Genomic DNA, 23984 nt, shown 5'->3' with positions numbered 1-23984 from the left:
AGATTTCCTCTAACACTCTGGGCACAGTGCGGTGCTACTGCCACCTAGTGGTGGAACCAGGGCTGCGGTTCCAGCCCCAAATGACATTAGGGTCAAGAAACCCTAGTTCTGTCCAGTTCTGTCTAATGGGATGTAACTCAAACTTCATCTCCAAAATGTCCTTCTAGTGGCCAAGGGAAAAGAATTGGTGACTTTCATTGCAGTAGCATATCTTACTTAACCGGATGTCTCTAAAATATTATCACCTAAATAAGGAATATTACAGCTGGGCACTGGTGGCTCACGCCTGTAATCTTAGCTATTCAGGAGGCAAGAGATCTGAGGATCGCAGTTTGAAGCCAGCCTGAGTAGGAAAATCTGTGAGACTCTTATCTCCAATAAACTACTCAAAAAAGCCTGAAGTGGCACTGTGGCTCAAGTGGTAGAGTGTTAGCCTTGAGCAAAAGAAGCTCAGGGACAGCATCCAGGCCCTGAGTTCAAGCCCAGGGCCAGGGGAGCGGGAGGAAAGGAAGATCACATCACTTCATTGTTCCCTTAAATATGGAACATTAGACCATTTACTTTTTCCCCCATATTAAATCTTTGAGACCCCATGTGTATTACCCTTTGGACCAACCACCAAGTGTTTGTGAGCCAAGTGTGGTAATTAATGCACACCTGTAATCCTAGCCACATAGGAGGCTGAGACAGGAGGATCATGAGTTCAAGGACAGCCTGGGCTACATGGAAAGACCTTGTCTCAAAACAATGAGGAAACAAGACAAAACCAGAATACTTGTGTGGCTGCCATCCCAGGCAGAGCAGGTTACGGTCGTGTTTATTCCTCGTGTTTATAAGTGGTTCCCTGCTTGTCAGGTACTCACAGTGGCCTTGATTTTGGTTTTCTGTCCCACCCTCAGGAGACATGTGCCAGAATCCTTCTCTATCGAGGGGCGAACAAGGACGTGAAAAATAACAACGGACAGACGCCTTTCCAGGTCTGGGGCGGGTGGTGACTGTGGCGTGTGGGTGCAAGGCTTGGATGGGGAGATAAAGAGGACCAAGGGAGCCGGCCATGGCTGGGGAAGCTGAGTCAGAGAGGAGAGGATGGTGGTTTGAAGCCAGCCTGAGCATAAAAGTTCACAAAATCCCTTTTCAGCCAATAACTGAGCACAGTCATGGGCACCGGTCATTCTAGCTTTGTGGGAAGCAAAAATAACAAGAGAATTACGGTCTGAACGCAACTCTGGGCTGGATTTGGGGTGTAGCTCAGCGGTAGAGTTCAGGTCCTAGTACCACAAAGAAATCAGCCCAAGCAGGAAAGGCCTGAGATTCTTATCTCTAACCACCTTAAAACCACAAGTGGAGCTGTGGCTCAAAGTGGTGGAGCTCTAGCCTTGAACAAAAAAGCTCAGGGACAGTGCCCAGGCCCTGAGTTCAAGCCCTATGACTGACAGAAAAAAAGAAAAGCTGGGGATGAGGCAGGCGATAGAGTAGTGCTGGGAGAAGCAGGCAGAGCATCTGGAGGGCTGGAAGGAAGGCTTGAGTCAGGGAGACCTCAGTAAGTCTCTGCCCTGTCTCTCCCCCTGGGCCCCTGGCTGCACCCTTCCATCCAGGTGGCTGTGATTGCTGGGAATTTTGAGCTGGGTGAGCTGATTCGCAACCATCGGGAACAAGATGTGGGTGAGTGGAGCCTAGGGAGCTGATGGGGGCTGTTGGGGTTCCTGAGAGAGTTGGGGCTTGAGCCAAGCACTGGTGCTGACGCCTATAATCCTAGCTACTCAGGAGGCTGAGACCTGAGTCAGTCTGGGCAGGAAAGCCTATGGGACTTTTATTTCCAATTACCAAAAAGCCAGAGGTTGGAGGTGTGGCTCAAGTAGTAGAGCACCAGCCTTGAGGAAAAAAGCTCAGGGATAGTGCCCAGGCCCTGAGTTCAAGCCCCAGGACACACACACACACACACACACACAGAGAGACACACACAGACACAGAGAGAGAGAGAGAGAGAGAGAGAGAGAGAGAGAGAGAGAGAGAGCCAGAACTTGATTGGATGGACGAGGAAGAGACCTAAAACCTCCCATGCCTGAAGAGTGGGGGTGCATGCAGCCCCCCTCATTCTTGTCTCTCATTCTCTTTTTCTTCCTCATGTGATCTCTGTCTGTCTCATCTCCCCCACCCCGTGTGCCCCAACCACCGTTGCATCCTAGTGCCCTTCCAGGAGTCCCCCAAGTATGCAGCCCGGCGGCGGGGCACCCCTGGTGCAGGGCTGACGGTTCCCCCAGCGCTGCTTCGAGCCAACAGTGACACCAGCATGGCACTGCCAGATTGGATGGTGTTCTCTGCCCCGGGAGCCTCATCTTCCGGGGCCCCCAGTGCTACCTCAGGACCTCAGAACCAGTCACAGCCCCCAGCCCCCAGCACCAAGCTCAGCAGCGGGACCCTACGCAGTGCCAGCAGCCCCCGTGGGGCCCGGGCCCGCTCCCCGTCCCGAGGGAGGCACCCTGAAGAAGCTAAGAGGCAGCCTCGTGGGCGGCCCAGGTAGGGCAGGACTCTGACCCTCCCCCCCCCCAGTCAAATGCCCCAATTCCAGCCCGCATCCCAAGAGTGGTAGGGCAGACCTCCAAGCACCTGGCTATCTCTGGGTGAGCCCCTCTCCTGACCCTGTCCCCCAAAGAAACGTGACTTAAAACAACAGAGCACAGGACAGGGTGCAAAGAAGGTGGCCAGGGTGGGAACCGTGCCCGGGTGTGCAGATGATCTGGAGAGTGGAAACACGAAAGTGAGGCCACTGAGGGAAGTCAGAGGCCAGAGGGCAGGAAGGGCAGGTGCCATTGCAGGACAAGGAGGCACCTGGCTAGGGGAATTGGAGGTGACCTAAGAGAACACCACGGGGTCACTGACAGTGGGTGAGGTGGGGGCAGAGGGGCAGGGAAGCAGCACAGAGCAGAGGTGTAGAGGCAGGAGAGGGGGCTGCAGGTTGGCAGTGGGCAGGCATATGGGGCCCCCCAATGCCCTCTTCCCTGTCACCCCACACACCAGAGCTGATGCTTCATCTCCCCCCCACCCAAGGCCCCCCTGTCCTCCCAGAGGCGCCCCCTCCCTCCACTCCCCCTGCCTCTCACACCCTCTGTGTATACAGCTCCAGCGGAGCCCCCCGGGAAGGGCCAGCCGGGGGCACCGGGGGTTCCGGGGGCCCTGGGGGCTCCCTGGGCAGCCGCGGAAGACGGAGAAAGCTCTACTCAGCTGTACCTGGCCGGTCCTTCATGGCTGTGAAATCCTACCAGGCCCAAGGGGAAGGGGAGATCTCCTTGAGCAAGGGCGAGAAGATCAAAGGTAACTGGCGGGGGGGGGGGTGGCTGGGAGCCAGGCATTTGGGTCATGTGACATAAGTGTCTGTCTCCCTGAACCCATTGTCCAGGGGGACAGACTCCAGTCCAAACCTGGTCTTTTCTGCTCACTTGTTCAAGCCAGATGTAGGACAATCTTGGTGCTGCCCCTGGCCTGGCCACAGCCCCTCAACTGACAATTTTATTTCAGGGGTGGGTGCCCTCCAAGGGATCTAATGGGGTGGCAGGAGTGGGGAGCTTTTAGGGACTGCTGTTACTTAAGGTCATTTCTCTCTCTCTCTTTTTTTTTTGTGAGTCGGTATTGGAGCTAGAACTCGGGGTCTTACAATCTTGCTTGGCTCTGGGTGCTGGCCATGCCAGCCCAGATTTTTGCTGGTTAACGAGTTGGAATCTCATTTTTTTTTCTGCCCACGCTATTTTTGAACCAGGATCCTCAGATCTCAGCCTCCTGAGTAGCTAAGATTACAAGCATGAGCCACCTGTGCCTGACAGTCCTCTGGTTTTATACACCCTCTTGCATTCAAAGCAAGGCTGGCCCACACCCACAATCACTGAACTGCACCCCAAATTCAGAAGTCATTGAGGGAGCTCCTTCTCAGAATTGAAGCCCAGTGGCCTCGCTGGTCCCCCTGCAGGGTTCTGGGGTTCGGTTCTGCTGGCTGTTCTTCAAATGATCCATGTTATTTTCTACTCCAACTCTTCCAAAATGCCCTCCCTCCCTCCCCTCTTCCTCCCTCCCTCTCCCTTTGCCATCTAGTCCATTCCCATCTCATGAGCACTGCCTCCATTCCTAACTCCTCAGTTACTCGCAGCTCTAAGCCCTGCTGGCCTGGATGCTCTGTGTTAGCAGGACCCACTCTGGTTGTAAAAACAAAAGGGCAAAGGACATGGATGGCTCAGGTGGTAGAGCTCCTGCCTAGCAGGCTCAAAGCCCTGAGTTCAAACCGCAAGGAGAATGGCTTAGGGGGTCAGCAGTTCCCCAGCCCCCTCATCTGTCATGTACACCTGCTCCTGGCTTGAAATGCCAGAGGGCAGACATGTGCTAAATGTGGGGCCCTCAGGGCCACTAGGCCAAGTGTAGACCTGTCCCCTTATCTTGGAGGGACCCAGTCATGGAGCAGAGTACTCTCCCCTAGATCTTTGTGTTTTTTTAGAAGACAGTACTGGGGTTTGAATTCAGGGTCTTGCACTTGCTAGGCAGGTGCTCTACCACTTGAATCACCAATCTAGTCTTTTAGGCCTTAGGTATTTTTTCAGATAGGATTTCACTTTTTAAAAAATGGTAGTAGGACTTGAACTCAGGGCCTGTGGGCTGTCCCTTGAACTCTTCGTGCTCAAGGCTAATGCTCTACCACTTTGAGCCCACAGTGCCACTTCCAGCTTTCCAGTAGTTAATTGGAGATAAGAGTCTCACAGACTTTCCTGCCTGGGGTGGCTTTGAACCTCAATCCTCAGATCTCAGCCTTCTGAGTAGCTAGGATTACAGGCATACTCCACCTGGCTGGATTTCACTTTTTTGTTAGAGGCCAGACCTTAATCTTCCTACCTCTGCTTCCTGTATGGCTGGGGTTGCAGTCCTGCGCCACCATTCTCTGCTTCTTGATTGAGATTAGGCAGTGGGAGAGTTACTTAACTTTTTCCCCAGGCTGGCCTCGAACCCTGACCCTTCTAATCTCCACCTCCCAAATAGCTGGGATTACAGATGTGGACCTCTGTGCCAGGCCTCTTGAACTCCCCTTGGGTATATGACAGGATCCGGCCCTCCCACCATCTCTCCCCACCTGAATGGACAATTCTAAAGGATGCCCTTGCACCAGGCACTGGGGACTGTAGGAGGACAATGTATTGGGGGCTGGGGAGCAGAGATCTGGAGCTGTTATTTTTGTCGATGCTCCTTCTTCAGTGCTCAGCATCGGGGAAGGAGGCTTCTGGGAAGGCCAGGTCAAAGGTCGTGTTGGATGGTTTCCCTCTGACTGCCTGGAAGAGGTGGCGAACCGCTCCCAAGAGGGCAAGCAAGGTGAGGGAACCCCACTGCTGCCCAGCTACCCACAGCCCTGCCTTTACTCCTGCTGACAGGAATGGGGGACCAGGCTTACGGGAGGGGAGATGAGGGTGGGCTGATGATTTGCAAAGTGAGGATCCAAGATTGTCCCTTGCTCCCCCCTTGCAGAAAGCCGAAGTGACAAGGCCAAGAGACTCTTCCGGCACTATACAGTGGGCTCCTACGACAGCTTTGATGCCCCAAGGTAAATGTCCCCACACCTCCCTGCCCCCCACGCCCACCGTAAGACCACTTTAAGCAGTGACCCTCCTCTGGTTGGAAGGCGTCTGTCGAGAGAGGGAAGCTGAGTTAGCTTCAAACAGCACAGCCAAGAATCCAAACCATCCCTGTCAGCCACTGAGACCGCCCGGCTTTGGATGGAGCTTAGGGGTGGGGTGGGGGGCCTGGGGTGCTCGGGGCGTGGCTTGCTAGCATCACGGTCTCCTTCCTGCCCACCTGCCGGGGTCCCGGTGCGGGCATGGGTCCTCGAAAGCCTGGCCCCAGGGCGGGGAGGGCCAGACCGGGCCAAGGGGCAAGGCGCACTGACACCTCTCCCCTCCCTGGCTGCTGGCTGATTTGCCTCTGAAGCTTGATGGATGGGCTTGGCCCCGGGAGGTGAGAGGGGCGGGGCGGGCGGGGCTGGGGTCAGGCCGGGTGCCTGGGGGAGGGGCGCGTGTGCGCGTGCACGAGCCGGGTGCGCGTCTCCGCGGACCTGCATGGCTGCCTCTCTGTCCGCATGTGTGGCTGGAAAGCCTTTACATGGATTATGCTGTCAATATGCCCCGGACCAAAGGCTGGGTCCCGCCCCGTGCAGACGGGTGCGTTTGTGTCGGTGCTGCGGGTGCGTGTGTCGGAAGGCTGGCTGTGCACGTCGGGGCTTGGGGAGCCATCTGTGAGCTCGCGCCGCCGGTGATGTCCGCGTGCGCGCGCGCGCCAGCACCCGGTGTGCATGCTTTTGTGTTTTCCCCTGGATCTGGAATGTCGGGGGATGGGCCCCCCGCGGGGGCTTCCAGGGAGAAGGACCCTGGAGGAAGGGGAAGGCAAGGTCCATATGGTGTCTAGCAAGATGACACCTGCCTCCGCACCCCTATTCCGGGAAGGGTCCCCTTGTTCACAGCACCCTTCCATTAAATGTGTCCAAACCTATGTGTCTGTGTTCTGGCCAGTGGGGAATGGGGCCGGGCTCGGGGAGGGGAGAGAAGGGGCAAAGAGGGGGGCTAGGGTGCCACCCTGAGCCCAGAGGGTCAGAGGTGCTTGACCACTGGGCATGTTCCTGCTCTGGGCCCCGGGTGAGTATGGAGGTCCCCCCAATGCACACCCCAAATCTTCTGCTTTTTGTCTGTCTCTCCCTGGGTCTCCTTGGCCTTGGTGGGGGAGAGGTATCACTTTTTCTACCAGCTGAGTGTGTGTGTGTGTGTGTGTGTGTGTGTGTGTAGGGGGAGCCCTCTTGACCTCAGCTTCTTTCCCGTCCTAACTGGCTGTCTCTGGGGCTCCACGTGTGTGCATGTACGCGTGTGTATGTATTATGTATGTCCGCGCACGTGTGTATACTTGTGTATAGGTGTCCATGTGTAGACACGTGTGTGTATGTGTATGCGTGCGTACGTGTGCTCACGCGTATGCGTGTGAATATATACGTGTGTATGTATGCGCGTGGTGCAAGTGTGCGTGTGTGCACGCGCGTGCGTACATATGTGTGTGTGCAGCGCGCTTCGTGCGTGCGTGTGTGTGCGCGCGCTCGCGCTGCGTCGGAGCCCCTCCCCCTCCCCGGCCCCCTCCGCAGTGCCCGGTCGGGCCTGTGCGGTGCACCTGCGGCCCCGGCAGGGCCCCTGCGTGTGTGTCCCCCTCCCCGCGCGCTCCTCCCCTCGCCGCCTTTGCCCCCCTCGTTCGTGGCCAGTGAGGGCTGCGCCCCTCCGCCGCTTCTTTGGAAGGGGAGGACAGGACCTTCCTCTCCTCGCCCCTCCCCTCCCCCGGCGCGGGCCGAGGCCGGAGTCCTGCTCCTTCCAGGCCGCCTGGGGTGGGGGGGTGCTGGGGCCGGTATGTGGTGCGGGCTGGGTTCCCCACGCCGGTGGCAGGGGGCTCGGCCCGCGCGTCCCCGCACGCGGTGGCCGGGCGCCGGGCGTGATGCGGTGCGCTCCTCTGCACCTGCGCGGGAGGGCCGGGTAAGGGGGGCCGACCGGAAGTGCCGCCCTCCCTCCCTCCCCCCCTCCCGCCGAGGCCCCGCTCCCCCCGCCGCCCCCTCCCGCCACCGGCGCAGGACGCCAAGGGGTTAAAGCGCGCGGCGCCTCCGGAGCCGTCCGCGGTGCCGGGCCGCCGCCGCCCGCCGCGCCCCCCGCGCTCCGGCATGTGAGCCCCCGGCCGGCCCTCCCTCCCGCGGGGGTGCGCGCCCCCTCCCCGCGCCCGCCCCCCTCCCGGCGCGGGTCAGCATGAGGCGGGGCCTGGGGGCCCGGACACGGGGGTTCGGCCGAGCGGGGACGCGGCGGCGGCGGCGGCGGCGGGGGCGGCCGGGACCGGGACGGGGACCCGGGCCGGGGCCCTGGCGGCGGCGGCGATGGCTTTGTCTGCGGTCGGCAGCGTCGGCGGCGCGGGCGGGGGGCTCGGCCCCGCGGGGGGCTCCGTGCCGCAGCAGCCCCCCGCGCTCTCCTCCAGCTGGCCGGCCCTGGGCCCCCGGCGGCGCAGCGTCTGGTACATCTACAGGTAACCGGCGCCGCCCGCCCCGGGGCCCCCTCCGCCGACCCCGGCCCCAAACTACCTGATCACCCCTCTCTGTCACCCCGACCCCCGAACACGTCCTCATCCAGGGAGTCTTCCCCGCCCCCTCCAGGCCCTCTCCCAGCTCTCCGTCCAAGACCCCCCCCCCGTCGGCTCCCCATCGGACCCCTCTCCCTGGGGTGCCGGGAGCCCACTGCCCTTCCTGCCGCCCTCAGTGCCCCCAGTCCCCGCCCCTCTTCCTGGAGTGGGCAAGGCCCCCATTCATGCCCCTCGCTCCCATTCACAGCCGTCCCCCGTCACACAGCACCCGCCCCCGGCCGCCCTCCCTCCGCTTTTCCGCTGCTGCGCTGCGTGTCAGTGTGCGGCTGTGTGGGTGCGCGTGTGGCGGCCTACAGCCGGGAGCGCGTGTGACAGTGGCTGTGTGTGCAAGTGTGTGACTGTGACAGTGTATGTGACTACAGTGTGTGTGACTGTGACCGTGTGTGTGACTGTATGTGACAGGCGTGTGTGTGGCTGTGTGTAAGAGAGATGGTGGCCTCTGGCCCACCCCCAGCTGTGTCCATCTGTGTGTCCCTGTGTCACAGTGTCTGTCTCTGTGTGACCTGGAGCAGGACTCTGTGTGTGTGCGTGTGTGTGTGTGAGAGAGAGAGAGAGAGAGAGAGAGAGAGAGAGAGAGAGAGAGAGAGAGAGAGAGATTGATTCTGTGTGTGCCTGTGAGATGGAGTGGGTTTCTCCAGGGCACTGCGACTGCTTTGCCCAGCACCCAACCTCCCCTGCCTGCTCTTACCCCTCCCTCGCTATCCCCCTGTCCCGACCCTCCAGTGTTCCTGTCCATAGGGGGCTCTGTGCACAGGGGAGGGCCTCCAGCCAGAGGCTGTGCCCCCTGCCCACATGGGCACGTGTGCCGATCCAAGGCCGAGCTTCTGCATGGAAAGCCGCTGCCCTGTGCCGCTTCTCTGCGTGGGGACAGGGCTGGCCTCCCCATAGGGGCCTCTGGTGGCCTGTGAATGGAGAAAGGGGTCTACAGGAAGGGGGTTCAGGGTGTTTTAGAGAAGCCTGGTGGGGCCTAGGTGGGTGATGGGGAGCTGGCCATGGGGCTCTAGCCTCGTAGGGACACTGAGGGATGGCGTGGGGGGAGTGCGGTGCCAGCTCCTGCCGGGCAGGTAAAGTGCGCCCCAAGCATGAATGGGGTGCTGCTGCTGCGTGGGCAGAGGGCATGGGGGATGGGAGGGTCTGGGGAGGAAGAGGGAGAGTGGAGGGATGTCAGAGTGGGGTGCTGTGGTTGCAGAATGCGTGGAGAACAGAAATGGGGGTGAGGAGGGATGCAGTGGAGCTGGAGGACGCAGAATGTAAATGAGTGTAGCTGCTAGCCGGTGGAGGAGAGACGCAGGATTCACGAGCCGAAGAGCAGCCATGGGTGGGGGCCACAGTGCAGAAGGAACCTGGGGCATCATGGGGTCACCTCCTCGGTAGGTATGAAACCCTGTGGTGCGGTGTTCCTTAAAGGAGGCTGGAGAGGCTGTGGGAGACAGCGGGAGGCCAAGGATGGAGCGGAGGGGGAGGAGGGGGAGGTGAGGAGGTCACAAAAGTCTGAGCAATTGGGGGGAGGGCAAGAGAGCCACTGGGCAGCTTGGGGGGTGGGGAGGGTTCATGGAACAGCTGGGACTTGGCAAGGTCATGAGAGTGGGGCTGAGAGAAGTCTGCAGGATGAAGGAGAGTTGAGAGGGACGGAAAATAGTGGCCCGGGTGTGCTGGGACACTCGGGATGCGTTGATTATTGAGGATGTCTCTAGTAGGGAACTCAGGTGGAAACTGACATGTTATCTGGCTGGTGTTGTCTGGAGCGAGTTCTTTCCGGGTGCCTCAGTTTCTACATGTAGAAAGCTGGCAGCAAGCGCTTGTGTGGCCTCTCTAGGGGCTGGGGGAAATATGTAAATATGACAGGCACCAAATGAATATGCAAATGAACACACAAATTAAAGCGGAAGAGCCCGGCCTTTACTGTGAGGTGCTTGTGTGTGGTTGGCTTCAACTTGGACCAACTCCAGGTGCCGGAGGGGCAGCTCGGGGTTGAATCTGGAGTATTTGGGTAGGGGTTGAAGGCATTCAGGTGCTGTGGAATGGAGGGTATGGTTTTCTGGGGTACAGTTGAAGTCACCATCACTGTGCCTCCGTTTTCCTTCTGTCTCGGAAGCCAGTTGTCAGGAGGGAACTGAGCGTCTTGCCAGGGAGGGCTCCTTTGTCATAGCAAGAACTCGGGTGGGGGCGGGTTCTGTTCTGGGACAGGGTATGAGGATGGTATGGGGCTGAAAGACGGGTTATGGGGGACAGAGGGAAAGATGGGGGGAGCTGGGGTCTGGGGCCTGAAAGGAAGGATGAAGCGATGTGTGAAGGAGAGCTGAAGGGCACCAGCAGCTGTTGGAGGGTGGCCTCAGAGACCTGGGGGAGGTGGTATGGGTGTAGCAAGGACACAGAGGATGGAGGACTTGGAGGAGGCCTTTGTTGGGGTCAGGGATAGGGGCGAGTGTGTCACAGAAAGCCTGGTCAGGACCAAACAGCTGTGACCCCTGAACCAACTCCATTAGCTGTGTCCACGTGCCTCCCCTTTACTCCTCCTCAGAGCCTCCCTCCCTCCTTTCCTGTGCATTCTGTCCTCTCCCCACACCTGCCTGCCCCATCCCTCTCCAAAGGTGGCCTGACCCTTGGGGCACAGCTAAGGTCAGGTGGGGAGGACATGGGTGGGGGAGGAGTATGGATGTGTTTAGTGGACCAGGATTTTTTTTTTCCTTGTGCCAGTATTGGGGCTTGAACTCAGGACCTGGGTGCTGTCCCTGAGCTCTTTTGCTCTAGTGTTCTACCACTTGAGCCACAGCTCTACTTCCAGCTTTTTGATGGTTAACTGAAGGTAGGAGTCTCATGGACCTGTCAGGGCTGGCTTTGAACCATGATCTCAGATCTCCGTCTCCTGAGTAGCTGGGATTATGGGTGTGATCCACCATAGCAGGTTCTCAGGATGCAATGTGAGCGATCCCAGCCAGGGCTAAGTGGTTAGAATGTGTCTGTGAGTGCACATGCCACGGGGTGCACCAGGCGGAGGCAGCTTGGTGCAGATGTACGGACCACACTGCTGGGGCATTGCAGGAGTTCAGAGCCATACTCAGGGGTGCTCACATGGGGGCTGTTATTTTCCTGTGCTAGATGTGTGCAGGGGGTGTGTTTGGGGAATAGACCGGGATTGAAGGAGGGGGAGGTTTGAAGGAGCATGTGGGGGTTTGTGCAAGATACGGGAGTATGCGTGGAGGATGGCTTTGCATTACCTGTGGTGCAGGTAATTGGGAAGCCCGCTTGGCTATTATTGGAGCGTGTTAGGGCCCCATGAGGGGGTTTATTGAGGGGGTCTGGGCTTTGTTAGAACACACGAGGCATCGCTCTAGCTGAAAGTGCTCACTTGTCCTGGGCCTCAGAGGAGTCCGGAGGCAGGGCCGGGCATGTGTTCTGAGGGCTCCCAGGAGGGCTCTAGGGTGTTCTGGAGGGGAGTGGGCTGGAGGCTCGGGTGTCTGGGTGTTCCTGCTGGAGGCTGGGGTATTGCATCCTCTTGCAGTGGGAGTGCAGTGGTGATCCTGGGGTCTGGCACTGTTGTTTTTGGAGAGCCTGAGCAAACGTTGAGATAGGAAGGCAGTGAGTTGGGGGCTCACTGTACTTACTGGGCATGTGGGCTCTGCACAGCTAGGCTGCCGAGGCCATCTTGGAGAGTTTATACTGTTGGAGGGTCTGGTGGTATAACGTGGGTGATGGTGAGGAGTTTGTATTTTTCTAGCTGGTACTAACTCATGCAGAGCTAGACTTGAGATATGCTGGGGGAGGGGGACACAGAAGTTAGCACTGCCCTCTGGAACTTCCTGTGAATCACCACTGTCCTGCATGGTAGCCCCTAGCCACAGGAGGTGACCAGGCATGCAGGCAGGTGCCCCTGCAAGGAAGAGCTGCATGTTTGAGTTGCATTCTGATATACATTGCTAGCAAGTCACAGGCAGTAAGTGGCTGCCATATTGAGCCGAGCACAGCCAGCTGTATTACCCATGGCCTGGGGGCCTTGGAGGTGGCACTGTTATACCTACCCAGTGAAGGGGTTTGGAGGAGTATAGTCAGAGGACATGTGCCAAGCTGGGCATGGTAGTGCACATATATAAACCCAGATACTTGGAAAGAAGAAAGGTCAGAACTTCAAGGCCAGCCCCTGGGCAAAGCTAACAAGGCCTTGTCACAAGAAAAGGTGGGGGGAGTTGGTGGCTCAAGTGGTAGAGCCATTTCCTACCATATGCCAAGTAGGCATCCCCAGTAGGGCAAAATAAGCTTCATACTTGCTTTAGCCAGGCACTGGTTGCTGTAATCCTACCTACTCAGGAGGCTGAGATCTGAAGATCATGTTTTGAAGCCAACACAGGCAGGAAAGTCTTCGAGACCTTTATCTCCAGTTAACTACCAAAAAGCTGGAAGTGGAGGTGTGGTTCAAAGTGGTAGAGCACTAGCCTTAAGCAAAAATAAACAATAAAAACACTTCAAGGACAGCAACCAGGCCTTGAGTTCAAGCCCCAGGACCAGCACGCACACATAATACTGTGATCTAAGAATAGTGAAGGAAGCTCAAGGGACACAACTGTATTGTGTCTGTGCTGAACACCACATGTGTGTTTCCCCCTCCCAAGTCTCCCCCATGGTCTCAACAGACTGTCATTGCCCCCATCACAGATGAGGGAACTGAGGCACCCAAGGTGAAAATCATAGGCCCAAGGTCACAGACAGGAAGTAGCTAGCTGGGACCCCAGGCAGGCCGTGGTAATGTCAGGCCTTCTCCCTGTGCTCCTGTGAGTGCCTGGTGCACGGCAGGCTGGGTAGTACCTGCTGAATGGCGGGCGGAGGGGAGCATGGATGGATGAATGAAAAATCAGTGAGTGGGAGCCAGAGCACTCTGGGCTCTGAGGGGGAGGACTGTGAGGGCTGTGGGGAGCACAGGCACACAGGGTGCGGAAGAGGCACCCAGGAGGTACCATGAATGGCCGTGGATCGGGGGCTGGGGTGCTGGGCGCTGGGTGGGGCACTGGCTGTGTGTCTCATTATCCTCCCCCCATGTCTCCTGCCTCCCTGCCAGCGATTACATCATCAAGGAGAAGACAGTTTTGCTACAGAAAAAAGACAGTGAAGGGTTTGGATTCGTGCTCCGGGGGGCCAAGGGTGAGTGCTGGCCAGGGAGGGGTGGGGAGGGGACAAGGGCATGGGGACCCAGGAAGCAGGGCTAGGGTGGGGAGTGTGGGAATGGGAGGTGGGAGGGAGACCCCAGCCCACTACCCACTGCCCCACCCCACCCTGGGGTGCTGGTCCCCCAGCTACAGTGATGCCTATGTGACTTGGGTCTGAGCCCCATCCCCTGCTGGGTCTCTTCACTCTCTCCCCTCCGACCCCGCCCGCCGGCAGCGCAGACCCCCATCGAGGAGTTCACCCCCACCCCGGCCTTCCCGGCGCTGCAGTACCTGGAGTCAGTGGACGAGGGTGGTGTGGCATGGCGGGCTGGACTGCGGATGGGAGACTTTCTCATCGAGGTGAGTCCTAGAGACAAGCCCCCCTCCCCAGAGCCCCTCACCATTCACAGCAAGATCTGCCAATTCTAGATCTTTCTTGGGCACCAGCTCCCCTCTGCTTTCACTAGAAAATTTCATCTAAAGACCTTTCTTTCTTTTCTCTCTCTCTCTCTCTCTTTCTTTCTTTTTTTTTTTTTTTTTTGTGCCAGTCCTGGAGCTCCAACTCAGGGCCTGAGCACTGCCCCCTGAGCCTCTCTGTGCTCAAGGCTAGCACTCTACCACTTGAGCCCCAGTGCCACATCTGGCTTTTTCTGTGTATGCGGTACTGAGGAATCAAACCCAGGGCTTCAAGCATGCTAGGCAAGCACTCTACTGCTAAGCCACATTCCCAGCCCCTAAAGGCCATTCTTTCTAATGGCCCAGAGCTTCCCCAAGACATTCCAGACTAGAGGGAGCCAGGATGGAGGCAGAGGGGAATGGGCCCCCTTCCCATCCCTGGGGCCTAGCAGGGGGATGAGAGATGTGGACGTAGTGGAGGAAAGTGTTGTGGTCAGGGCAGGGTAGGAGGCAGCTTTGGGGGGGGGGGCTGAAGCTGGAAGCACCCCTCCCTTACTCTCCCTCCCATTTGCAGGTGAATGGGCAGAATGTGGTGAAGGTGGGCCACCGGCAGGTGGTGAATATGATTCGCCAAGGAGGCAACACGCTTATGGTGAAGGTGGTCATGGTGACCAGGCACCCAGATATGGATGAGACTGTCCACAAGAAAGGTGCTTCCTCCAGAGGGAGGCTGTGGTACTGGTGGGCCATGGGGAAGCCATGGGGGTGCTAATGCCGCTCGCCCCCACCTCATCCTTCCAGCACCCCAGCAGGCCAAGCGGCTCCCACCCCCAGCCATCTCCCTTCGGTCCAAGTCCATGACCTCAGAACTGGAGGAAATGGGTAAGAGAAGAACCAGGGCTGCCAGGCCATGGGGCAGGAAGGGCAAGGAGGTGTGGGCTGGACACCCCTTGATTTTGTCAGTGTTGTTAGTGACCAGGGGATCCTCATCCTTACCCTGTCCCTGTCTGCTCCCCTGGTCCTTGGGCCTGCCTGGGACTTGCCTACCTGTGTGTCGCTGGGACACACAGGTACCGGACTTCCCTCTGTCCTCCAGTATGTTTCTCTGTCGGGATCTCTCATGGTCTCTGTCCATCTTGGGGTCACTTGGGGCCTCTGCCCCTCCCGGGATTTCTCAGGGCCTCTGTCCCTCTTGGGGCCTTTGGGGGCCTCTACCCCTCTCGGGGTCTCTCAAGGTCTCTGTGTATCTATCTGTCTTGGGGTCTCTGTTTGTCTCTTTCGGGGTCTCTTGGGGTCTGTGTGTCACCCTCGGGATCTCTCTGTCCCTCTCTACCGATTGCGCTTTCTTTCCTTCTGACCCCCTCCAGTACCCCACCCCCATTCTCTAGCTCTTTCACTGGCTCCCATAACAGTTAGGGCCCAGTGGACCTGGGGGTCCCATTGATCCAGGCAGGGGGCTAGTCTGACCGCCCTGGGCCCCAGGGGTGCCCTATGGGAGGAGGGCATCCAAGAGAAGGGGGCCTCCAGCCTCCCCCTGACCTCCTAACTCTTGGCTCCTCTACTGCCTCCCCCCCGGGCTAGTCTCCCCCTGGAAGAAGAAGAGTGGTGAGTGGCCACAGGACTGGCGGGAGGGCCCCTGCGGACTCGCCCTGCCCTGACCCCTGGCCCCTCACTGCCCCACTGCGCCTGCGCTAGCCCGCGGGGCCGCGCCCACCGACCTGCACGGGCGGCCACGCCCACTCGGTCCCGCTCGCCCGGCAGGGGGCGCTCGCGGGCTTCATCCCCACCCTTTGCCCACAGAATATGAGCAGCAGCCCCCGCCGGTGCCCAGCATGGAGAAAAAGCGGACGGTGTATCAGATGGCTCTCAGTAAGATGCCCAGCCCTGTTCCCAGGCCGCCCTGGCCCACGCCCCACCCCCACCCTCTGTTTACTCCTCATCCCCTGCCACCATCAGTGCCCAGGACCTGGGTGCCCAGCCGGAGCATCAGCCCCACCCACCTGCCTGCCTCTACCTCCCTCCTTGAGGGGTTCTTTCCTCTGTCCGCACTGCTGGGTCCTCAGACTCTTGGCCGGGTGGTATCTCCAGGGGTAGACTCCTTACTTCTCTGGTCCAAATGAGCTCCCTGCCTCCCTCCTGGCGGTGGGATGAGTGTAAAGCAAGCTTCCTTTCCCGGTCTGCCGCAGACAAACTGGATGAAATCCTGGCAGCAGCTCAGCAGACAATCAGTGCAAGCGAGAGCCCTGGGCCCGGAGGCCTGGCGTCCTTGGGCAAGCACCGCCCCAAAGGCTTCTTCGCCACCGAGGTAGGCAGCCTGGCTTAGGGAGGAGACCCAGGGTGCACACCTGTCCTCCCCCTTCTTTAGGCTCCTCCTGGGGGCCCCACCTCATGGTTCATCTGCTTCCACCACACTGCTTCCTCCCTTCACATGGCCCATCCATTTTCTTCCTACCTCTGCACCCCATCTTTTATTTCCATACACTCCTCTTCTTGTTTCTCTTGTCCCACCTCTTTCTGACCCAGTGTAGGAGAGTTAGGGAAGCAAAGCCTGTCCCAGATGGCCCTCCCCAGCTTAGTGATCACCATGGTGGCAAGTGCTCAACACACAGTAGTTGTTTGGTTTTTTTTTTGGCCAGTCCTGGGGCTTGGACTCAGGGACTGAGCACTGTCCCTGGCTTCTTTTTGCTCAAGGCTAGCACTCTGCCACTTGAGCCACAGCGCCACCTCTGGCCGTTTTCTGTATATATGGTGCTGGGGAATTGAACCCAGGGCCTCATGTATACGAGGCAAGTGCTCTTGCCACTAGGTCATATCCCCAGCCCCAGCACACAGTAGTTTTAACACACTCATATTAAACTGGGTATAGTACATACATCTGTAGTCTCAGTTATGCAGGAGGGCCAAAGCAATAAGGTTGCTTCAGACCAGCCTGGAAAACAGGAAAACTTTGTCTTAAAACAAAAAAATTTCTCTGTGCTTTCTTTGCCAACTTTTCCACACAAGAAACCTAGAAACTAACCTCTGTGGAGTGCAAATCATTTCTAGAAGGTGTGACTTTTTTTTTTTTTTTTTGTCAGTCATGGGGCTTGAACTCTGCCTGAGCGCTATCCTTGAGCTTTTTTGCTCAAGGCTAGCACTCTACCAATTTGAGCCGTAGCTCTACTTCTGGTTTTCTGGTGGTTAATTGGAAATAAGAGTATCACAGACTTCCCTGCCTGACTTTGAACAGTGATCCTCAGGTCTCAGCCCCCTGAGTAGCTAGGATTACAGGTGTGAGCTACCAGCCAGCAGCCAGCTAAAGCTGTGATTTTTTTTAATGGGTTACCTAACCATTTCTGAAAATCATGCATGCAGTAACCAGTTATTAGCCCATTTGCAGATGAAGAAACTGAGACTCAGCAAAGGATGTAAAATTTCATTTCAATCCAGCAAGTCACACTCCTCAACTGAGAGTCCAAGCCTAGCCCTAGCTTTTTTGTTTTCCTTCTGCCAGTCCTGGGGCTTAACCTCTGGGCCCGGGCACTGTTCCCGAGCTTATTTTGCTATTTGCACTCTACCACTTGAGCCACAGCACCACTTCTGGCTTTTTCTGCTTAGGTATTATTGAGGAATTGAACCCAGGGCTTCATGAATGCTAGGCAAGCACCACTACTAAGCCACATTCCCAGCCCAGCCCTAGCTTTTTAATACTGTGTATTAATTGTACAAAGGAATTAAATTGTTATTGTGATATTTACATGTTTTCATATTACTCTGATTAAATTCACCCCCTCTTGACCTTTTTTTTTTTTGTACCAGTACTGGAGCTTGAATTTAAGAGCCAGGGCACTGTCCCTTAGCATTTTTGCTCAAGTCTGGCACTCTACCCCTTGAGACACAGCTCCATTTTTGGCTTTTTGGTAGTTAATTGGAGATAAGAGTTTCACAGACTTCTCTGCCCAGGCTGGCTTTGAACCTCAATCCCCAGATCTCAGTCTCCTGAGCAGCTAGGATTATATAGGTGTGAGATACTGGTGCACAGCTACTCCTCCCTTCCGTTTAATACTGTTTTAATGGCTTTATTATTCCATTTTCACACACCCATATTAAATAGTTCTATCATATTCGCCCCCCCCTCCTCTCCTTTTGCCCTTCCTCTTCTTCATGGACCTCATCCCCCCTCCCCCCAAGGGAACCCTGGCTCTTCTGATGGAACCCAGGTGCCTCAGACTGTATGAGACTCAGACATCCCTGGCTCAAAAAGAACATGTATCCAAAAGGGCTGGGGGCATGGCTCAATTGATAGAGTGCTTGCCCAGCATGTCCAAGGTCCTGGGTTCAATCCCTAGCATCACGAGGGAGGGAGAGAGAGACAGAGATGCTTATAAATGCTCAAATGTTATGTGTAAGTTAACAAAAGAAGCCAGTTACACCAAAATAGAGTTATCAAAATATTTTTTAAAGCCCAATTTGTGATATGGTAATACGGATATCTTCGTCAACACATTCCATTGTGAGATCGGCGGTGGATCTTAAGTACTCTAATTTCACAATCACGAGCAGCATAAACACTGTTTGGCGGAATCTGCACGGCTGGGGTAGGGTGTGGAAGTGTCTGTGACTTCTTCTGGGAAAGCAGACACCAGTCTTGCTGAGACTGGCAGCATTTGTTGCCTGCTGCCTTATTTGAAGAAAAGCAGAGTTTTCACTGCAGAATGGGACAATAAAGAGAAACTACATATTCCTGTCCAAGTACAGAGGCCCCATGAAGGCTATCCCATAAGCCACTTCCCCTACTATTTGTAGAAGGTCTTATACTCCTACAAGAATCAAGAGCAGGTAACATGCTAGGTGTCGCAGCACACGCCTGTAATCCCAGCTACTTGGGAGGCAGAGGTAGGAGAATCTCAAGCTCAAAGCTAACCCAGGCAACACTAGCAAGAAGGACCCTGTCTCAAAACACAAACTGGAAAGGCTGGATGTGTGCTTTTAGTGCTAGAGCATTTACCTAAGCATGTGTGAAGCCCTGGGTTCAGTCCCTTAGTGAATTGCCCCTTCCCCAGAAAAAGATAAAGAAGAGGGCAAAAATTTTGGATCAGGAATCTTGGAATTTTTCAGTTTAGAGGAGGGTTTTTGTGTTTTGTGTCAGGATCAGGACTTGAACCCAAGGCCTTGTCATCTCCCTTAGCTTTTACACTTTTACACTTTGAGCCACAGCTCTACTTACAGTTTCTTGCTGTTTGGTTGGAGATAAGTCTCACAGACTTTACTGCCTGTGCTGGCTTTAAACCATGATCCTCAGCTCTCAGCTAGAATTACAGGTATGAACCACCAGTGCCCGGCTCCCTCCCTGGGGCATTTATTTCCTGTCCCATCATTTTTTCCATCCTGGTCTCCTTTTGTTGTTGTTGTTGTTGTTTGCCAGCCCTGGGGCTTGAGCTTGAGGGCTGAGCAGTGTCCCTGGCTTCTTTTTGCTCAAGGCTAGCACTACAATTTGAGCCACGGCGCCACTTCTGGCTTTTTCTATGTATGTGGTGCTGAGGAATCGAACCCAGGGCTTCATGTATACCAGACCAGAGGAGCACTTTATCACTAGGCCATATTTCCAGCCCCATGGTCTTCTTTTTTATGTCTCCTCCCTCTCCCACATCTTTCTCCTACTCTGGACTCGAATTTCTTTGCCAATCTTTGTCTCTGTGACTCCGTCCCTACTGTATCCCGCTGTTACCCAGGAGGAATTTCCCAACGACCCCCCCACCCCCCTCCTCGAGTCAGGCTGTGTCCCCAGGAGGTTCCAGTCCGGGACCCCCAAAGAGCCGAGATCCTGCTCGGTAACCAGTGACGTCACTCTCCTGGAGCACTCGGATTGGCTTCCCCTCTGAGCAGGGGGCGGGTGTTCTGGGTTTGTAGGTGGAGCTCAGCACAGGGCCTTCTTGGAAAGGGTTCTGGTTCCTCTGTCACTTTCATCCTTGTGTCAACCTCTCCCATTTTATTGGCCTGCTGTCTTCCACCTCCAAGTGTGTACGTGTGTGTGTGTGTCCTAAGGCTTGAACTCAGGGCCTGGGTTCTGTCTCTGAGCTTTTCTGCTCAACAGTGGCACACTACCACTTGAGCCATAGCTCTCCTTCTGGCTTTCTGATAAGTTAACTGGAAATAAGAGTCTTTCCTGGACTTTCCAGGCTGTCTTTGAACCATGATGCTCAGCTCTCAGCCTCCTGAGTAGCAAGGATTACAGGCGTGAGTCACAAGTGCTAAGGGGGTAAACTTAAGGAGGGATTCAGGGAGGATGGGGCTGTGGACAGGGGTCAGCAGAAGGATGCCTACTAGAATTAGCCTGCTGGAATCAGCCTGCAGCTGGAATGTGAGCTGTATCCTGGAGTTCTGCATCTGTGAAGCCAACTCCTCTGCTATGTAGCCCAGGCTGGCTTCAAAACTCATAATCCTCTTGTCTCTGCCTCCTGAGCACTGGAATTACAGATGTGTACCATCACACCCAGCTGACTTTAGGTTCTCAAGAGGGCAGTAGCACACCCTACCTTTTTCTTTGAAAGATGCTCTAACTTGTGTAGAAAACAGAGTAGCAAGAGGCTACTGCAGCCATCCAGGCAAACGTTGAGTGGTGGGACATGAGTGAGCACAGGCAGCAACAGCAGGAAGTGGCTAGCTTAGTGGTACAGCAGGCCGAGCCAAGAGGCTTCCTTTTTCTTCTCCCCATTGCCCACACTTAGAATGCTTGACCCTTCCCACAATCTTCTTCTGCCTTCTTCATGCCACTCCTTACTCCCTGCAGAGACTCAGAGAAAGAATGGTGAGCTGTGGAGAAGCCCCAAGATGTCAAACCCTCACTGCTTTCTTTTTGTCATCTTTTCTCTCTACCTGCTCCTCTAGTCAAGCTTCGATCCCCATCACCGCTCCCAGCCAAGTTACGAACGTCCTTCTTTCCTGCCTCCTGGACCCGGGCTGATGCTTCGGCAGAAATCTATTGGTATGTTCCTCAAAGGGGGCAGCTAAAGGGATGAAGGATCTCAAGTGACCATTTATGGGGGGAAACAGGTACATATGGGCATGTATTCTGCTCACTTTGAGCCCACAGCTAACTTAGGTCAGGCTTTGGCTGAGAAATATGTATATGAATCCTGTTTCATTTCCTTCCTTGCTGTGTGACCTGGGGCAGGTGTCTCTACTTCTCTGTTCTTTGAGTTCTGCATCTAGGAAATGAGGACATATTGCAAACCTGGCATCAGCAGGATGGGAGAGGATAGGGCCTCAGACATAAAGGTGGGAAGTGACAATAGAGGGGTAGTGAATGAAGACAGTCGGGGCTAATGGCATGGTGGCCCATGTCTGTAATTCCAGGTAGAGTTAAGAGGATACTGATCCCAGGTCAGTCCAGGCAAAAACGCAAGATTAGAGCAAGAAATGGAGCTGTGGCTCAAGTGGTAGAGCACTAGCTTTGAGCACAAAAACCTCAGGGCCAGCACCCAGGCCCTGAATTCAAGCCCAGAACAAGAGGCCTGGAGGTGTGGCTCAAGTAGTGGAGTCTGTGTTTAGTAAACGCGGGGGGGGGGGGGGGCGCGTTCAAACCCCTGCTGTGGATCACCCTGGATCTTCCCTCCCACACGCAGCCTTGGTGCAAAGCTTAGAGCGCGCCCCCTCGTGGCCGGAGGGGGAAACGCAACAGGGTTTCTCTCCTGGTTGCACCTGCGCAGTGCACGTCCCGACCGTCCGAAGGGCTGCTGCTGCTGCTGGCGCCCACCCCAGCCTTATCGTTAGTAGTGGCCGCGCCTGAGGGCTAGGGGAGCGGCTCAGGACCCCCAGGGCCCCGTGTGTCTCCCCAGGTGCCGCGGAGGATGAACGACCCTATTTGGCACCGCCAGCCATGAAGTTCAGCCGCAGCCTGTCGGTGCCCGGCTCGGAGGACATCCCCCCGCCGCCCACCACGTCCCCACCCGAACCCCCCTACAGCACCCCGCCCGCCCCCTCCTCCTCCGGCCGCCTCACTCCCTCCCCGCGGGGAGCCCCCTTCAACCCGGGCTCCGGGGGTCCTCTCCCTGCCTCCTCCCCTTCGTCCTTCGACGGGCCCTCGCTCCCCGACGGCCGCGTGGGGGGCCGCGAGAAGAGCCTGTTCCACGGTGGGCCCCTGCCCCCCGCCCACCACCACCCGCCGCACCACCACCACCACCACGCGCCGCCGCCGCTGCCGCACCACCACCACGCGCACCCCCCCGCACCCCCCGGAGATGGAGACGGGCGGGTCCCCCGACGATCCCCCGCCGCGCCTGGCCCTGGGGCCCCAGCCCAGCCTGCGGGGCTGGCGGGGCGGCGGGCCTAGCCCCACCCCGAGCCCGGGCGCCGCGTCGCCGTCGCACCACGGCACGGGCGCCCAGGCCCCAGCGCTGCGCTACTTCCAGCTGCCCCCGCGGGCGGCGAGCGCGGCCATGTACGTGCCCGCGCGCGCGGGGCGCGGCCGCAAGGGCCCGCTGGTGAAGCAGACCAAGGTGGAGGGCGAGCCGCAGAAGGGCGGGCCCGCGCCCGCCTCGCCCGCCTCGCCTCAGCCGCCCGCCGCGCCCGCCGCCGAGAAGAACTCCATCGCCATCCCCACCATCATCATCAAGGCCCCGTCCACCAGCAGCAGCGGCCGCAGCAGCCAGGGCAGCAGTACCGAGGCCGAGCCCCCCGCCGCGGCCGAGCCGGGGCCCGCGGCCCCCGGCCCCGCGCCGCCCGCCGCCACCGCCACCGCCCCAGCGCCCTCACCCGCGCCCAGCCCCGCCTCGCCCAGCGGCCCCGCCACCCTGGATTTCACCAGCCAGTTCGGGGCGGCGCTGGTGGGCGCGGCCCGCCGCGACGGGGGCTGGCAGAGCGAGGCCCGCCGCCGCTCCACGCTCTTCCTGTCCACCGACGCGGGCGACGAGGACGGCGGCGGCGGCGGCGGCGGCGGCGGCGGCGGCGTGGAGCCCCCGGGCCCGCGGCTGCGCCACTCCAAGTCCATCGACGAGGGCATGTTCTCCGCCGAGCCCTACCTGCGCCTGGAGCCCGCGGGCTACGCGGCGGGCAGCCGGGCCTACGCTGGCGGCAGCGCCTTCTCCAGCGTCCCCGCGCCGCGCCCGCTGCTGCACCCGCTCACCGGCAAGGCCCTCGACCCCGCGTCCCCGCTGGGGCTGGCGCTGGCCGCCCGGGAGCGCGCGCTGAAGGAGTCTTCGGAGTCCCCGGCCCGGCCCCCGTCGCCGCGCTACGATGCGCCGCCGCCCGCCGCGCACCACCACGCGCACCCCGAGCCCATGCTGCGCCTCTGGGGCGCTGCCCCACCCGACACCGCCCGTCGCGAGCTGGGCTTCCGTTCCGGGCTGGGCGGGCCCGACAAGGCCAGCCCGCCCGCGGCCCGCCGCTCCCTGCTGCACCGCCTGCCCCCCGCCGGCCCCGGGGTCCCCGCGGTGCCCGGGGTCGGGCCTCTGCTGCTACAGCTCGGGCCTGAGCCCCCCGCCGCGCACGCGCACGCGCACCCCGCGGCCGGCAAAGCCTGGCGCTCGTCGGCGTCCGACGAGGCGGAGAGGCTGCCGCTGCACGTGCGCTTCCTGGAGAACTGCCAGCCCCGCGCGCCCGCGGCCGCCGACGGCCCGGGTGTGCCGCCGCCGCCCAGCCCGCGCCGGGCCGCGCCCGGCTCCCCGCGCGCCGGCCCCAGCGAGGAGAACGGGCTCCCGCTGCTGGTCCTGCCGCCGCCCGCCCCGTCGGTGGACGTGGACGACGGCGACTTTCTCTTCGTGGAGCCGCTGCCACCGCCCCTCGAGTTCTCCAACAGCTTCGAGAAGCCGGAGTCGCCGCTTACCCCCGGGCCGCCCCACCCCCTGCCCGACCCGCCGGCTCCCGTCGGGCCAGCACCCGCCGGGCCGCCCCCCAGCGCGGGCCCCGCCGGCCCCACGCTGGACTCCACCGCGTCCAGCCTAACGTCCTACGACAGCGAGGTGGCCACGCTTACCCAGGGTCCGCCCGCCGCTCCCGGGGACGCGCCGCAGCCCGGCCCGCCCGCCGCGGCCGCCCCGGCGCCGCCGCCCGGCCCAGCGCCCGGCGCCGACCCGCCCGCGGGCACCGACTCGGGCATCGAAGAGGTGGACAGCCGCAGCAGCAGCGACCACCCGCTGGAGACCATCAGCAGCGCGTCCACGCTCAGCAGCCTGTCGGCCGAGGGCGCGGGCGGCGGGGCGGCGGCGGCCGGCGGCCCGGAGCTCCTGGACACCTACGTGGCCTACCTGGACGGCCAGGCCTTCGGGGGCGGCGGGGTCCCCGGGCCGCCCTTCC

General features: G+C 58.7%; 1 protein-coding gene across 1 annotated transcript in view; it reads left to right on the top strand.

Annotated features, from left to right (window-relative positions):
* Shank1 (SH3 and multiple ankyrin repeat domains 1) overlaps positions 1 to 23984 on the top strand; it is a 36674-nt gene that overhangs the window by 9515 nt on the left and 3175 nt on the right. The window contains 17 exon segments of the mRNA XM_048329335.1: positions 900 to 977; positions 1596 to 1662; positions 2187 to 2517; positions 3119 to 3312; positions 5230 to 5343; positions 5497 to 5572; positions 5956 to 5982; positions 13229 to 13311; positions 13552 to 13676; positions 14287 to 14422; positions 14514 to 14594; positions 15294 to 15317; positions 15513 to 15581; positions 15899 to 16017; positions 20580 to 20676; positions 21530 to 21912; positions 21914 to 23983. Of these exon segments, the coding sequence (XP_048185292.1) occupies positions 900 to 977; positions 1596 to 1662; positions 2187 to 2517; positions 3119 to 3312; positions 5230 to 5343; positions 5497 to 5572; positions 5956 to 5982; positions 13229 to 13311; positions 13552 to 13676; positions 14287 to 14422; positions 14514 to 14594; positions 15294 to 15317; positions 15513 to 15581; positions 15899 to 16017; positions 20580 to 20676; positions 21530 to 21912; positions 21914 to 23983 (4074 nt within the window).

Source organism: Perognathus longimembris, chromosome 20, assembly GCF_023159225.1.
Source record: "Perognathus longimembris pacificus isolate PPM17 chromosome 20, ASM2315922v1, whole genome shotgun sequence".
Classification (NCBI taxonomy): domain Eukaryota; kingdom Metazoa; phylum Chordata; class Mammalia; order Rodentia; family Heteromyidae; genus Perognathus; species Perognathus longimembris.
Note: the sequence above shows the minus strand (reverse complement) of the source record. Positions and strands in the feature narration are given on the sequence as shown.